Source organism: Leopardus geoffroyi, chromosome C1 (assembly GCF_018350155.1).
Source record: "Leopardus geoffroyi isolate Oge1 chromosome C1, O.geoffroyi_Oge1_pat1.0, whole genome shotgun sequence".
NCBI lineage: Eukaryota > Metazoa > Chordata > Mammalia > Carnivora > Felidae > Leopardus > Leopardus geoffroyi.
This window is the reverse complement of record NC_059328.1, coordinates 219,429,838-219,446,804: the sequence shown is the minus strand read 5'-3', so window position 1 is coordinate 219,446,804 and position 16,967 is coordinate 219,429,838. Positions and strand designations below refer to the sequence as shown.

The following is a 16,967-nucleotide window of genomic DNA, read 5'->3' as shown; positions in this document are numbered from 1 at the left end:
GACTTTCTACAACTTCATGAATGATCCTGAAATTTCTGATAAATGCTTACCTGGCTTATAAAACCTCAATTTACACAGAAGAGGTGTAAGTGTCATGGTATGAATGATATAGACAAATTTCCCTGAACTTTCTTCACCAGAAAAAGCAAAATACGCACATTTGAAAATAAAAAAACTCCCAAATGCTTATAAATGTTTTTTCCAGGTGTGAACTGAATTGCACAACCCATACGCTTCTAGCAAAAATATGTGATCGTTTTTAATGATTTATGTATAAAATAAAAATAAATTTTATGATACAATTTGATAAACTACTTCATACAAAATCTGACTCACATAAAATGTATGCAATTTTTTTGCAACACAAAAACTCTATTCAGATATACAAATTCATAAAAGGCAGACATCTTGAAGCAAAACAGTCCCTGTAGGGCTAAGTCGTTCAACTCAGTAGGAGAGAGAGAAGTGTACGAAGGACAGTTAACTGGCTGGCCGCCCGCCTCCAACAATGTACTCAGCACAATCTGATCACACAATTTAACGGTGCGCTGTAGAAACGAGGAGATGGCCCGTGTGTGGAAACGGCGGAACTTAATCATCGGATGTCAAGCTTGTTCAGCTTGGAAGATCACGTAACTACCTTAGAAAAGGACGTATTTTGGAAATGCCAGGAAGAAAACCTACCCATGCCATTCGTGCTAATCCTTAAAGAAGCAAAACTCCTCAGGCAATTCTAGCGTTTCAATGGCACTGCGTGGTTCACACAACAAATATCTAGAAATAACGGTATCGGGACCCAGAACCCAAGACCTGTGAGTATGTCTCTGACCAGGGGAAAGCCTTTACACACGAAGTTAAGACTTTCGTAAGCGTTGACGATATCGTATGTGAAAAACTAAATATAAACCATATTTTTAAAAAGCCTTGCTTTAAAAAACAATTTCCCAAAAAAATGGTAACATCAAAAAACTGGGGTCAACTGGTGCATCCTTCGAAGTCTTCCTGCCTCCCAGGGACGCACGACTGAGCGCGGAAGAGGGAGGAGGCCGAAGCCACGGGCGCAGGACAGCGAGGCCCCCCACCCGGGCTCACTGCTGCCTCCGTGGGGAGAACCCGGGGGCCAGACACCCGCCAAGGACATACTGAAACCTCCTCAAATCTCTGAACTTTAAGGCTGTAAACACGAGCCAGAGGCAACAGGGACCCATGAGAAAATGACCTCGAGCAGCGCGGGCCGTGGGTAAGAGGTTTAAAAACCTCCCGCGTGCCTCCTAGAGATACAGGCTCAAATGAACCCTCTGCAAGGGGGGATGAACTCAAAGTCGACCTCGCTCATCAAAGGCGACCTCGCTCTGCGTGTAAGTGCCGGTGCCCGACTCGAGGCCTGAGACCTGAAGACGGGGACGCCGGTGTCCCTCGGCGCGCCAGCACCGCTCGCCTGCTGGAGGATTCTGGCACAGAGCTGAGCACACAGGCCGCGGCCGAGACACGGAGAACACGCGTGCGGGAGTCCCCTCCACGGGCCACACGCCCGCGGGAGGAAGGTACGAGAACACGGCCCTTCCGGGCGGGAGCGTGCCTGTGCGTCGGTCGGAGGACACCGAAAACTTCATTTTTTTTCGGGAAACTGAGCTTAGAGAGGAGCGACGCTCTCTCTGCCTTTTTATTCTCGGCCCGAGGAGGACTGGAGGCTTCCGAGACGTCCGAGCGTTCACCTTCTGGAACTCAGAGTAATGCTGCACACCATTTTCTGGATCTTCTCATCGTTCCTCAGGATGTTGGCCTTCACGGCGCAGATCTTGTCCTGCTGGTCTCTGATCAGCTGCTCCAGCTCCGCCAGCTCGGCCTTCAGGGGCTCCACGGCACAGTCCGTGATGCTGGCGGGAAACAACACAGGGGCTCGTGAGGACCACGCGGCTCCGCGGACGCGCGCTTCTTGACCAAAACGACGCAAGAAGACAAACGGAGATTATTCACGGCATCCACAGAAAAGGGCTAGGGGTACGAACACGCTCGGGTGATGACACGGAGGGACGAAAGCCTCACGCCTGGGAACGACGGGGGTCACAGCCTCACCGCGACCCGAAGTGGAGTCAAACGTGAAATTATACACAGGAGCCTAATGTGTCTGAATCTGAAGTCTTTACGTGACGTACGCTGCAGACAGCCCTGGGGACGGCGCGGCCACCAAGACCGCCGCCCCGGGCAGCCCTCCGCCTCCCTCACCTTCCTCCAGGGGGAGGCTCACCCAGCTGCAAGGGCTTCCCCCCAGAGACCCTCCCCCCCGGACTCCCTTGCCCAAGGCATGAGGCCTTTCAGTGCTGGGTTACGTGCCCGGAAAAATCTAGAACATACCTGGGAAGGCAGAGGTCAAATCAGCCTTTCCCTTTAGTTTTTTTTAAGCATATCAATACAGAATAAATACAAAAAGAGTGATGGTGTCCAACCATCCTGCCATAAAGCAACATCAGTTTTGCGAAGGAAGAACCATCTGGGTGCTACTTTTTAGTACGTTAAACGAAACGTACGAAGTGCTAACAAATGACCACGCTGGACTCGGCACCAAAAAGTTCTCAGTGATTTCCTAACTCCTGTCGTGCTGGAATTTAAAATCTTAAGGAAATTTTTCAGAATAAGCAGGCTAATAAATGAGTATAGCTTCGTTATAACACAGCTTATTATATGGGCTTAGAGATATATCACTGAGTCCAATCAGATACTTTTCTGGAAAAAAAAAAAAACATTAACAACTGATATAGTTTCATGCTGGGACGATTATAAATACAGACTGTCAAACATCTCCCTAAGATAAATCTCTCTTTAGCGGTTCTATTTCCTTCACGGTAGCAATTTCGAAATGGGTTCACCTGCATTCATTTCTTCTGGAGTAAAAAGTGAAAACACTGCCAAACTACAAACAGTTACAAAATTGGGGGGATCGTGGCAAGACACGTAAGAAAATAATACCCATACTGCACAGTTCCCCATAGTTTTTACTGCCTGCGTCTAATTACGTGCAAAAGGTAACTCCAAATCTTTCCTACTTGTTACAAACAAGTGCATGTTGCAGTATGAATGCAGAAGACGCCGCTTTTGGGGAGGGTGGTGGTTTCCTGGGAGATGTCCCCCCGGCCCTGGGCAGATGTGGGGCCCCCCTCCCCAGCCCCATGCCCCCACTGGCCTCTGTTCCTCCTGCAGGGGAGAGGTCCCCCAGGCCCCGGGCACAGGTGAAGGCTCCCCATCCCCCCCGGGGCCCTGGGCAGATGTGAGACCCCTCGCCCCTGCCCCCTCGCCCCTGCCGACCTCTGTTCCTCCTGCAGGGCCTCGGCGTGCTGCTTGTTCTCACTGTGCCACAGCTGCAGCTCGTTCTGCATGGCGTCCACGTCCTCCTGGATGTAGTCCATGATCTTTCCCAGGGGAAGTGCGCTCTTGCACAGGGTCTGGATGGACACACGCAGCTTCTCTATCTCCTTGGAAACGATGTCCTTCTCCTTCTTCCACGCTGACTCAGAGACAAGCAATTTCTCCTGTGGTCAGTGGGGAAAACAGGAAGAGAAGGAAACATCCTCGTTTCCGCGGGCCTGCCGAGGGCGGAAAGACACAGGAGTGGGGACAGTACTGGCTCGGGACCCACTGTCCTTCCTGTGAACGTGACACTTGGGCCAGCCGCAGCCCCGAGCCATGGGAGCAGGTACCCTGTGCCCACCGGGGGTCCGTGCCTTCCCTTCTCAAGGGTAGAGGGGTCTTGACCCGGAAGGCTGTCTGAAGGGCACATTTCTATAAAGTAAGATTTATTCCCCAACTGACCAGAAACTTATAGTTACTGTTACCAAGGCTTAGGGACACTGATGATTTTCCCAGACAGACTGGCAGAAAAGGGATCTGACCCTGCACCTCACTCCTTGAACGGACCTCTTTTCCATCTCAAATGACACCGTAACCCAGCTCGCCAGGCGAAAGGAGGAAGGGAACCCCCCAGAGAGGAGGAAACCTGGCAACGTGGAAAGGAAGGAGAGGAAGTCTGCAAGCAGGGCATGGCCAGCAGCACCAAGCCAAGCGGAGGGTCAGCTGGAGAGGGCTGGACTGAGCTGGCTGGTACAGAGGTCAAGGAGCCTGGGGCCTCGGTGGGAATCACTGGTGCAGAGGGTAGGGGGGAGGTCTCACACAGTAGCAGGCAAAGGAGGGAAGGAGACAGAGGCGACTGGAAAACTTCATTCAGTTTTGGCCAGGAGTCGCTGGGCTCTTTGGCAACCAACGTTTACAATTCTCTTCATACGAGCTGTTATCACAGACATCTCTGAATTTCAGCAACTGACTAAATGACAAGAACCAATGAATAGTTTGGCTTCTTGGAAAACCGTTCCCAGGATAATGGATACTGTTCAGAAAGCCCTCCCTGGATGTTCCCGCTCCACAAGGCTGGCTAAGGTGTCACTGCTTTACTGACTTAGAGTATGAGTCAAATGCTGTTAATTAAATTATAACTAATTAACTTGTTTTTATCATATAACCATTTGTGTTACTTCTAATGCCAGTTTCAGATTGTAGGATCCAGGAGGGCAGGAGCCCTGTGTCTGCATCCACTGTGGTCCATATAGGTTCTCCTTAAATATCTGCCAAACTAACAAATGAAGTGACCAAATAGTCTGCCTCTCAAGATTCTGGTTCCACTACCTACTGAACTTGGACAAGCACGTGGAAAGTCTTAACATAATGCCTGGCACACAGAAAATGTTAAATAAACATGAGTAGAAACAAAAGGTAAAACTCATAGAACTAGTAAGAGTTAGGCAAGGTTGCAGGATATAAGATAAATATACAAAAATCAATTCTATGTCTATATATTGTCATCACATGGACACTGAAATTAAAAATACAGTGTCATTTACAATTGTATACGTAAACAAAAGAGAAAAGTATCTAGGTGTAAATCTAACAAAATATGTGTGGAACTCGCATACGAAAATTACATAATGTGGATGAAAGAAATCAAAACAGATCTAAAAAAATGGGGAGACATACCATGTTCCTCAACTGCAAGATTCAAACATCGTGAAGATGTCAATTCTCCCCAAATTGATATACAAGTTTAATAAAATTCCTATCAAAATCCAAACTAAATTGTTTGGAGACACAGAAAAGATTGTCCTGAAATTTATCCAGAAAGACAAAGGATCTAGAATAGCTAAAATATTTTTTAAAAAAGAAATAAAGAGGGAGCAATCAGTCTACCTAATTTCAGGACTTATTATGTAGCTACAGCAATCAAGACTGTGTGGTATTGGCAGGACAGACACAAAGACCAATGGAACAGAATGAAGGATCTAGAAATAGACCCTCAACCAAGTATGCCCATCTGGTTTCTGACAAGAGTGCAAAAGCAATTCAATGAAAGAAATAGAGCCTTTCAACGTGTGGCACTGGAGTAACTGGATATCCAGAGGGGAAAAAGGAACCTTGATCTAAGTCTCATTTCTTGTACAAAAATTAACTCAAAGTGGGTAATGGACTTACATATAGAACGTACAAGTACAAAACTTTTAGGAAAAAAACCTAGGAGAAAACCTTTGGAATTTACGGCCAAGCAAAGAGTTCTCCCACTTGACCCCAAGAGCATGACTCATTAAAGGAAGAGGTGACAAAGCTGACTCTGTCACAGTCAAAAACTTTTGAAGACCCTGTTGAGAGGCTGAAAGACAAGTTGGAGGGAGAACATACTTCCAAACCGTGTATCTGACAAAGGACTGGTATCTAAAAAATATGAACTCTCGAAACTCAACAGTAAAAAAGCAAACAGGAAATCCAATTAGAACATGAGAAAAGACACAGATAGACATTTCACCAAAGAGGATACACGGATGGCCAATAAGCTCATGAAAAGATGTTCAAAATCATTACTTATCAGGGAAATTCAAACTGAAGCTACAATGTGGTATCACCCTACACCTACCAGGGTAGCTTTAAAAAAAAGTAGGGACAATACCAAAGGCCGGTGAGGATGCAGAGAAACTTGATTACTTGGACATGGCTGGTAGGAATGTAAACTGTACAGGTTTTGCAAACAGGTTTTGGAAAACAGTTGGGTTGAAAAACTAACATGCAACCAGCAGACGACCTAGCAACTGTACTCCTGGACACTTATTCCAGAGGAACGAAAAGTTATGTTCACACAAAGTCTGTACGTGAATGTTTACAGCAGCTTTATTCAGAGTAGCCAAAAATTAGAAACAACCCAGATGCCCTTCAACAAGTGAGCAGTTAAAGCGCTACACTCACATGTGGGACAACACTCAGCTATAAAAAGGAACGAACTGCTGATTCACGCAGCCACCTGGATGGTTCTCCAGACAGTTATGCTGCATGGAAGCGGCCAATCTCCAAAGACTACATGCTCTATGACTGCATTCACAGAACGTTCTTGAAATGACATCATTGTAAAAGTGGAGAACAGTTAGTGGTTGCCACAGGCTGAGGAGGGGGTGAGGTGGGAGGGGAGGGAATAGGCGTGGTTGTAAAAGGGCAACGGGAAGGATCCTTGTGGTGATGGAACTGTTCCGTATCTTGACTGCATCAAGGTCAATATCCTGGTATGATATTGAACGTGGCTTTACACGATGTATCGGTGGGGAAAACGGAGTATACGGGAAATCTCCAAAGGCCGGTGAGGATGCAGCAAAACTCGATTACTTGGACATGGCTGGTAGGAATGTAAAATGTACATTATTTCTTGCAACTGCACGTTGAGTCTACAGTTATGTAAAAATAAGCTTCACTGACGAAAAAAGTTAGTGGCCACACAAATGCCTTTCAAGTAAAATGCTAAATGACTAAAATGAACTCAAGACAATAAAAAACTACTTCTCAAGGGGAAAAAAAAAAAGTGTTGTCTTTATTATATCCAGATTAGTAAAACTCTGACTTAGTTGAGCAATTTAAAATTCTACTAAAACCCATTCATAATGCTTAGTAAATAATTCCCACGTACTTGGCATTGTGTTGAGTCTGATACAAAACTGTTTAGGGTGCAGAGCTTAGCATGGCTAATATGTGTAAATGTGCGATAAAACAGGTGAGTTGCAAGGGAGACAAAGACACTAAGGGGTTATCTGGCCAAGCTCCCTATTTTGCGTCACCGTGTCAAACTCCCTCATAGCTCTGAATCACAGCGCCAAGCAGAATTGGGAACACTAATCTTACGTTTATACCTTTATCTTTAAGGGGTTAAGAATTCAAAACAAAATGCATTTGGGCTGGGATTATGAGTCGGGAGAAACTTTTATCATTGCTGCAAACACGCTGTGGCAAAACATCAAAATTCTGGCAAAAAAAAAAAAAAAAACAACCAACAACTTCCATCTAAACGAACATGGCAGGGTGGGGTGGATAAGCCAGTGATTATTTGCTTTAAAAGCACACCCCTCTGACGACAGACTGATTTATATACAGCCCGTATAGCTGTGTCAGCAAATTTCCAGACAAACGTAACCATTATAAACCCTTGTTTTATAGACTTTTAATACGTATAGTGAAATATGAGAATCTAGCACCGTATCCACCACCCAGGAATCAGTCACACGAGCCATGCTTAATTTCTGGAAACACAAGAGCAAGATACAATGAAACTCCACCATTATACGTCCACTACCGAAACGACGGGGAACACAGGGAGCCTTTGGGGAAACGCGCGGGCCAGCGGTCGGAACACGTGCTCTGCACGTACGAAGCCTCGCCACCTCCTCACTTTATGGCCCCGGGAGCCTCACTTGACCTGCCTGTAGCTCAATGTCCTCACCATAAAATGGAAATAATAATATTTACCCTGTAGGTAAGATTAAATGGGATCATATAAAATAGGCAGCCCGGAGCCTCGCACGTAGTAAACCTTCAATGGGCGTTAACCGTTGCCATAAATTTCTCGGACAGAAAGAACGGAAGCACGAGCCCCTGCGGGACGAGGCCCGCGTGCTCTGCCTCCAGTGCGGCGACGTGGCCCTTCTCTCTCTCGGGCGGACTCGTCAGCTACAGAAGACTCGAAGTCGGGCCTGCTCTGAGCACTCTGCTCCGAGCACTCCGGCACGTACCGGAAAACACGTGCGGGTGGAGCGGCGGCACCAACTGACCAGCTTCAGAGAGACAGGATCGTTCATCGAGAATACACCCTCCTCCCCGACACGGTCCCGTCCCCAGCTCTACTTTGTAAACATGTAAATGCCCCGCTGCCACGAAATCAGATCTCGAAACTCTTTGCCGGGAGAGCACATCTCCGGGCCACACTTTTCTGCGGCACTCCGGCCACGGCCTCGCTCTCCACGGGCGACGCGCACGGAGGCGGCAGCAGCGGGTCTCGCGGGGACACAAACCCACCGGGCTGTGGCCTCCGGCTCCTCGTGCAGGCTGCACACTGTTTACTCAGCTGCTTCTCCGGCAGGAAGGGCCTCTGACAAAGCGTTTCGGCGTCTGGCTGCCCACTTCGCACGTGTGCTTCAGAAAGCGTGAGTTTCCAAGACTTTCCAGGTGAGCGGCTGCTTGCTTCTGGGACTTCATACGATTTGCATTTACCGCACGCACACTTGTCCCCAGAAATGTAAGCGTTTGTGTTTATGGCGACTTTTTAAGTTTATGGTGATTTATTCTAAGTCAAATAAATAAGAACCACTGACGTGAAAGGTTTGTTCCTTTAAATTTCGATTGCGATGCTTCACCAGAAGAAAACGCTGTTTTTAAAAGAATGCCTTAGGAGCCTGACCCTTAGGCACCGCCAGAAGTGTCTCAGGAGCAGGATTTAGGGTGCAACACGAGGGCTGTGGCATGTGCACACTGCCTTCCACTCTGTCTCTGGATCCGAGGGGTCACGAACGCTGCCGGGCAGAGCTCTACCCTACATTAAGCAAACCCAATAAACAAAGGCCTGAGTCATGTCGGGTGGGGAGAGGGAATAATAAATCAAAGAGTGTGAGTATTTGCTTTAAATAATATACTCTCCCATGACCTCGGGAACTGATTTATGTACAACCTGCCAAAAGTTCATTTTCTTCGTAAGCCGAGAGTGCCTGCATCCGAGTTACAAGAGAAAGGCAGAGATCGACAGAGTAACTATTCAGAGTGTCCTGTTCATCCAGACATATTCAACCGCCAAGCTTCTCTGTCAACCAAACATGTGTCCCTAGCGTGGGTCAAACCCGATCCCTTGAACGCACAGTAAAATAAAACAGTCTGCCATCAAATGCTTTAACCTTTTTGCACACATACAAAAAAGCGCATCAAACATAAATGGTATAACAAAATGCTAAAGTGACTCCAGCAGCCTTCGCCTGGGTCAAGAAAACCAACCTTCCCAGGGTCCCCGAAGCCCCAGGCTACGACCACGCTGCCCTCCACGTGGTCCACCACTGGGTCTGTGTGCACCTGCGTGTTTCCCTGTGTGCCCGTCTCCCTCGTAGGGTGCAGACGGAACCATGCAGTACATTTCCACACGTGTCTGCCTCTTCTGCTCAACGTTCTATTTAAGAATCAACCATGTAGCTACAAGCACCTGTATACTGTTCATTTGCATTGCTGAACAGGTATTTCATTACACAAATATACCATGATTTTCTTCACCCGTTCTACTGCTGATGGACATTTGGGTTGTTTTTGGTCTGGGGCTCCGACAATAACTATTTAGAAAAAGTGATTATTCTGAACAGCTAAGTAATGAGTCGCTACTACAACTGTTAAACAGACCACTGTGGACGATCTTATGTATGTCCCAATGCACATGTGCACAGGACTCTCTGGGATGTGCAGTGACCAAGGGCATTGCTAGGCCAAAGGGTGTGTAGGTCTTCACCTTCGTGACATAAGGTCAAAGAGTTTTCCATTTAACGGTTGTACCAACTGACAGCAAATATTTTTCATGAACCGGCATTTTGTTTCTGTGCATATAAAGGAACATCAATTCCTATGGCATTTCCACAATCTGACAGCTGCGGGTAAAATCTTCTCAATTATTTCACGGGCAGTCAGGAAGATGCTGTTAAGAGAAACATTCCAGGGGCGCCTGGGTGGCGCAGTCGGTGAAGCGTCCGACTTCAGCCAGGTCACGATCTCGCGGTCCGTGAGTTCGAGCGCCGCGTCAGGCTCTGGGCTGATGGCTCAGAGCCTGGAGCCTGTTTCCGATTCTGTGTCTCCCTCTCTCTCTGCCCCTCCCCCGTTCATGCTCTGTCTCTCTCTGTCCCAAAAATAAATAAACGTTGGAAAAAAAAAAAAAAAAAGAGAAACCTTCCAGGAGAAGCCGCGTGCCTGGACGGGGCCACAGAGCCACGCGGGCGACGACCCGCCTCTGCCACTTACGGCCTAACAACCTCAGACACAATAACTCTGTGACTCTGTTTCCAGGCCTAGGAAACGAGGATGGCGCTTATCTAATAAATTACGGTCAAGTTAAATGACGCGATGTCTGTAGCTCCTTAGTCGTAACAAGTGCTCTAGAAACGGTAGCTGTTGTTCTAGTGGTCTCCAACTGAGAACTGGTTGGTAAACTTCCACGGGAGGAAAACGCACACCACAGCATACCTCGTAGCACCTGGCACAGAACCAGAGCTTGCTACACGTTAGCTCCTTCCACAGACACTGGCGGCCGTGGACGGCGGGGGGCGGGGGAGGAACCATCGTGGAAGTCTGTGGAAAGTACGAGTGAGGAGGCTCGGCCTGAGGCCCAGCAGGGTCACCACAGCGGCTGCAGGTTAGGGCACAGCACAGAAGCGACGGCTCTTCAGACTGGCCTTTCTGACTTCCTTGAAAATTGGAAATAGTTTTAAAGCCATCTTTTATCCCACAGGGAGCCGATCTGACTGACAAAGCCAGCAGGCAACAGGGAAATGCAGAGCTCCAGTTCTCAGCCCCGACAATCTCTCCTCTACTTAAAGTAATCAGAGTCATACTGGCCTAAAACTGGTCCTTTCAAACATTTTGATGAAAAGCTATTCTCACATATTTATTCTCAGGTGAACCTGAGAATATTCTTTGCCAAGCTCCAGAACATCCACTGAATACTTACTGTAATTCCATTAAATTTATACAGTAAGTCGAGGGAAATAACATCCCTATCGTATTGATTTTCCCACCCAGAAACACTCTCTTGACTTTTTCCAGGCCCTTTGCATCTCTTGGTAAAATTCTGCGGCTTCTCAAAATAGTTACTACAAACTTCTTGTTAAATGCATGGCTTGGTAAGTTACATTTTTGTTCCCAGTTCTGAAGAGGAACTTCAGGCACATTATTTTCAATGGGTTATTGCTGACTTGCAGGAAAAACACGGACTTGGGATATTTATTTTGTCACTGGCCACCCTATGCATTTCTTCTCTAACAGTTAACCTTTTGGGGATCAATTTCCTTGGCAGACTGCTGTCATTTCAATTAATGATGACCCCGTCTCCCCCCGTAAAGAACTCCACGCCTCGCCTCTTTCTGTGCTGGCTAGAGCCCCCAGAATAGTCGGACAGGGTTGTGTTTCGCAGCCCTGTTCCCGAGTCTGGTGGGAACACACACAGTCGCTCGCTGCCACGTAGGGTGCTGATGGGGACACGCGCTCTCTTACGGAGGCACCTTCCCATTCCCAGGTCACTGCACGCTCTAGTTGCAAAGGATGCTGAAGTTTATAAGCGCCATGTCTTCTTAAGAGGCAACACACTCACGGGGCGCCTGGATGGCTCAGTCGGTTGAGTGTCCGACTTCAGCTCAGGTCATGATCTCATGGTCTATGGGTTGGAGCCCTACGTTAGGCTCTGTGCTGACAGCTCAGAGTCTGGAGCCTGCTTCAGATTCTGTGTCTCCCTCTCTCTCTGCCTCTCCCCTGCTCACAGTGTGTCTCTCTCTCTCTCTCTCTCTCTCTCTCTCTCTCTCTCTCTCTCAAAAATAAACATTAAAAGAAGATAAAAAAAAAAGAGAGAGAGAGAGAAATAACACACTTACTAGTGACTTTTTTTGGTTCAAGAATAGTTTCTTGGGAGGTAAGCCATGGTCAAAGGGTGCTGCAACCACTGACCCCCACCTGGTTTTAGCTGAAAGGCTGCCTCTTCCCTGGATGTGGCGGCAGAGATGAAAAGGAAATGCTAGTCATGGAAACAGAACTATATTTATCTGATAGAGGTGGCTCTTCAGTGGTAGAACATATCCTAGTTCACTCTTAATTATATAAAATACATGATTTAGGAACAAAATGTTAGTTCCTAACCATGATTTCTAGGGTTCTGTAATTCTGTTAAAATATCCCAAGGACACTCTGGCCAGAATGGAAAGGCTGGAGCCGAAGTAGGAAACAACTAGAAAACAACAAAACATCGGATGCAGCTGTTTCCAGCCCACATCTGACTGAGAGCCTGAGAAGGGACGGGGGCCAGCCCGCCCTCACCCTCGCTCACCTGTGTGGGGACAATCTCCCGGCTCTGGCTCAGAGCGTGAGGGTGTCGGTGAGCCGAGGAGGCAGAGAGCCCTCCGTGAGGCAGCAGACGGGGAGGGCCAGCCTCCAGGAGGAGCCGGGAACCGTCTTAGACAATTACCCATGGACGAAGAGAGCCTGTGTGGAAACCCCGGTTTCCAGAGAAGTTCCAGCACACCGATGGAGGAAAAAAAAAACCAAAAAACAAAATACACACACACACACACACACACACACACACACACGAGTTTGGAAGCATTGAGAAGGGTAAGAGGAACGGTCTGACTCTACCCCCATCACCTCTCCAAGGGGACAGGGTGGAGGGCCAGGAGAGACCTCAGCTCGTGATCTCTCCCATGGGGGAAAGTGACAGGGTGACAGGGGGTGAGGGAGCACCTGGCCTCCTCAGCCATGCAGGACGCTGCCGAAGAGGCCCAACATCTCTCTCACCCTCGCCAGACCACTGGATCTTGAGCCGTATGACTAGGGGGCAGGGAGCAGCTGGGAGAAGGCAGACAGGACTCTCGGAAGGCAGCAGAGGGACCCAGGTCCTACTGCACTGCGGACCCCGCCAGAAAATCCACCCTGCCCGTGGATCCCCACCCCCACGGGCCCACACCCGCACACGCCCGCCCTGCGGCTGGCTCCCTGTGTGCACTCCTGATGGCAACACAAGCAAGCTTTGACAGCCTGCCAGGGAGAACTGCAAAGCCAGTGCGAATCTGCGGGCCAGGGAGCGGCCACAAACAACAGCTGTAGTCGGCCCCTGGGGAAGCAAAAGGGAGCTGTCAGCGCCTGCCCGCCTGCCCTGGGGCACTGCAGCGTGGAGAGAAGGCACAGAAACTCAAGAATTCTGCCCCAAGAGGGGGCAAGAAACACAGGGCAGGTGGGTCCACACAAGGTCTGAAAAAGCATCTGAATCCCCAGCAGGGCTGACAGAGGTTACGTGTCTCCTGAAGTCGGTGAGGCAAGATGAAAGCGATCACTGCTACTTCAAGGGGAACACAGCAACACAGGACTCCAAGGAACATGACAGTCAGAGAAACATCGACACCACCAAGTATCTCCGTAACTGTTCGGTAACTGACCCCAAAACGGGGAGATCTGCGATCTACCTGGTGAGGAATTCAGAACGGGTCTTTTAAGGGAGCTCAGTGAGCTACGAGAAAACACAGAAAGACAGTTCAATAAATCAGGAAGATTATACATGAAAAGAATGAGTGGTTTAACAGAAAGAGAGAAATCATAAAAAACAACCGCACAGAAATTCTGGAGCGGAAGATCCTATGAACAAAATGAAAACAACACGACGGAGAGCGCACCAACGTCATGATGCATCAGGAGGAAAGAATGTGTCAATTACAGGACGGACCTCTGAGGACAACAGAACAGGACAAAAAGAGTGAAGGGGGTAAAGAAAGGCCACGTGATCGTGGGATACCATCAAATGAAGCAATCTGAGCATTACTGGAGCCCAGAAGGAGGAGGGGAAAGGAGGGGCAGAAGGCTTCCTCAAGGAAACAATGGCTGAAACGTCCCAAGTCTGGAGAGAGGTCTGGGTATTCCAAGTTCATGAAGCTCACGAGGTTCACCAAACAAACTCACCTTCAGGAGATCCTCTCCAGACACCTTGTAACAGAACAGGACCACACACAAAGAGGGAATCTTCAAGGCAGCAAGAGAAGAGCTCGCACCTCACAAGGAACCCCATAAGGCCGCAGATTTCCGGCCAGGAGGGAGCAAGAGGATACGTTTAGAGGCCGAGAGACACCAAGTGCCCATGAGAACACGACCCCACAGAGCTGTCCTTCAGAAATGAAGGCGAGGAGACAAACACATTCCCAGACAGAGAGGAGGAGATTGCCAGCAGCAGGCCCGCCTCACAGGAAGTCCCGAGAAGAGTCACCGAGCCGCAGTGAAAGGCGCAGATGAGAACGTGAGCGCGGCCGAGGAAACACTGGCGGAGATGAGCAGCCAGACTCAGGCCCCTCACGCTGCTGGGAGGAGGGGTGTCAGCCACTCAGCTCTGTATGAAGGTGAAAAAACAGAGTACTAAAAATACAGTCATAACCATTTGTTAATGAACACACACTATAAAGAGCTGAGCTGTGACACTGAAAACATAAAAAGGGGGAAGTCAAAGGGTTTTAAAAAGAGTTTCTGTGTGCTTTTGAAGTTAGCTTATGACCAGTGCAAAGTAGAAACTTACCTATAAGATGTTGTATGAAAGTTTTGTGGTGACCACGAAGTAAAGACCTGCAGTGGAGAATGGAACCAGCGCCTAGCATGTGGGAAACCATTAATTCACAACAGACATCGCAAGAGAAGAACGGAACAAGAGAACTACAAAACAGTCAGGAAACAATGAGATGGTATTAGTACATCCTTACCTATCAGCAATTACTCTAAATATAAGTGGATTAGATTCTCCAATCAAAAGGCATAGAGTTGCGGACGGATTAAAAAAACGAGACCCAGCCATATGCTTCCGACAAGACTCACTATAGCTTTAGGGACACACAAATTGGCTCAAAAGGATGGAAAAAGATCCTCTACAAATGGAAACCAAAAGAGAGGAGAGGCCACATGTATTACAGCGGACAAAATAGACTTTTAGCCAAAACCTGTGACGAGAGACAAAGAAGGTCATGTCACTATTTGCTGAGGAGGGCCAGCTCGTCCAGAGGACATGAACACCATAAACACACATGCACCCCAGGTCGGAGCACCCACGCGCCACGCAAATACCGACCAGGGGAAGGAAGATCGCTTCTGGACCCCAGCTGCTTAGCCCCAGAAGCTCCATGCACACAGCCCCGAAAGACACAGGCACCATGTTGCATGCTGTCTGTGGCGAGAAAACCGGTGGCATTTTGTGAACAGGACGGCGGGCTCCAGGAGAACCCTCGGAAAACCAAACCAGAGGAGCAGACTTAACAGACTGGGAAGAACTGAGATCATCGCAGAAGTCGCTCCCAGGAAGGTCCTTGCAGACCTTTCCTGCCGCCGCACTAGCGTTTACGCACCCCCCACACATGTGCACGCAATCGAAGTCACGGACACGCGTCTCTCCCACGTTCATCCCACCACACACTCCCCTGGTCTCTTTACGCCTGTGTGTTACATAGGTTTCGGGGCTCAGAGATCACCAGGTGTGTGCAGGCCTCTCACAGCAGTGCTACCTGGAGGGCAGAGCGCCATGAGATCAGCAAATGTGCTCAGGGAGGGATGGGCTCATCCCTGGTGCTCACACAGCAACCTGGGCACATGGGTCATCCAGGGATCCGTCCAGGTCCCCATCCACTCATGGGAGCAAAGGGAAGATGTATAACTGGCCCACACCCAGGCCACCGGGCAAGGGCAGCAGGGCACGCTTTCTAGTGGTTAGGAAGAAGCTTCAATATCGGCCTCACCTCCATAGCTTCCCGCTCAAATCAGCCAGATCCAGTTACCGCCACCACCCAGGGACCCAGGCAGGGACAGGCTCTGTCCTCTCCTAGCATTAAGACTTCCGGGGGGTCTTTGGAGGGGTTGACGTGATCAGCCTTGTGCACAGGAACCGGAGGCCGGCATAGGCAGCTTCCCACCTGGTTCCTCCAGGGCCCAGCACCATCTGGACCAGAAGCTGCCGTAGAACTTCTGGTCCCTGGCTGTGCATTAGAATCACGTGGGGAACTTTGTAAGCTACTGATGCCAGGACCGTGCCCAAAGATTGATCTGACGGGTCTGAGGAGGGGCCCTGGCACCAGTATTTAATAATATGGTCCTAATGCACCAGTGGCTCTAAGCAGACGTACCTGTAAGTACCTTTCAAAGGACTAAGATTCCAAGTTCACTTGCTTTACATTTTACAATCACTTTCCATGCTACAGGCAGGGGCCACAAACAATCTAAGTTTAAAAATACACTTTAGGGGCGTCTGGGGGGCTCAGTTGGTTAAGTGTCTGACTTGAGCTCAGGTCATGACCTCCCAGTTCGTGAGTTCAAGCCTTGCATTGGGTTCTCTGCTGTCAGCACAGAGCCTGCTCTGAATCCTCTGTCCCACCCCTCTCTCTCTGCCACTCCCTTGCTCGCACTCTCTCTCTCTCAAAAATAAATACACTTAAAAAAAAAATACACTTTAGGGGCGCCTGGGTGGCGCAGTCGGTTAAGCGTCCGACTTCAGCCAGGTCACGATCTCGCGGTCCGGGAGTTCGAGCCCCGCGTCGGGCTCTGGGCTGATGGTTCAGAGCCTGGAGCCTGTTTCCGCTTCTGTGTCTCCCTCTCTCTCTGCCCCTCCCCCGTTCATGCTCTGTCTCTCTCTGTCCCAAAAATAAATAAACGTTGAAAAAAAAAAAATTTTTTTTTTTAAATAAAAAAAAAAAAATACACTTTAATGTTTATTTATTTTTGTGAGAGAGAGAGAGCTCATGTGAGTCAGGGACTGGGGGAAGGAGGAGCAGAGAGAGAGAGAGAGAGAGAGAGAGAGAGATCCAACCAGGCTTAGAGACCGATATGGGGCTTGAACTCAGAAACTGTGAGACCATGACCTGAGCCAAAATCAAGAG

At 48.7% G+C, this 16,967-nt stretch overlaps 1 protein-coding gene across 7 annotated transcripts in view; it reads right to left on the bottom strand.

The window, feature by feature from the left end:
* Positions 1–234: 234 nt before the first annotated feature.
* TRAF3IP1 (TRAF3 interacting protein 1) overlaps positions 235–16,967 on the bottom strand; it is a 62,497-nt gene continuing 45,764 nt past the window's right edge. For 6 of the 7 annotated variants that reach the window (XM_045481940.1, XM_045481941.1, XM_045481942.1 and 3 more), the window contains 2 exons: positions 3,304–3,527; positions 235–1,877 (listed from right to left, as the gene is read on the bottom strand). In XM_045481940.1, coding sequence (XP_045337896.1) covers positions 1,712–1,877; positions 3,304–3,527 — 390 coding nt within the window. In that variant the 3' untranslated portion in view covers positions 235–1,711. Of the gene's footprint in view, positions 1,878–3,303; positions 3,528–6,183; positions 6,698–16,967 lie in introns of those variants that run through there. The other variant, XM_045481945.1, reaches the window with a different exon arrangement.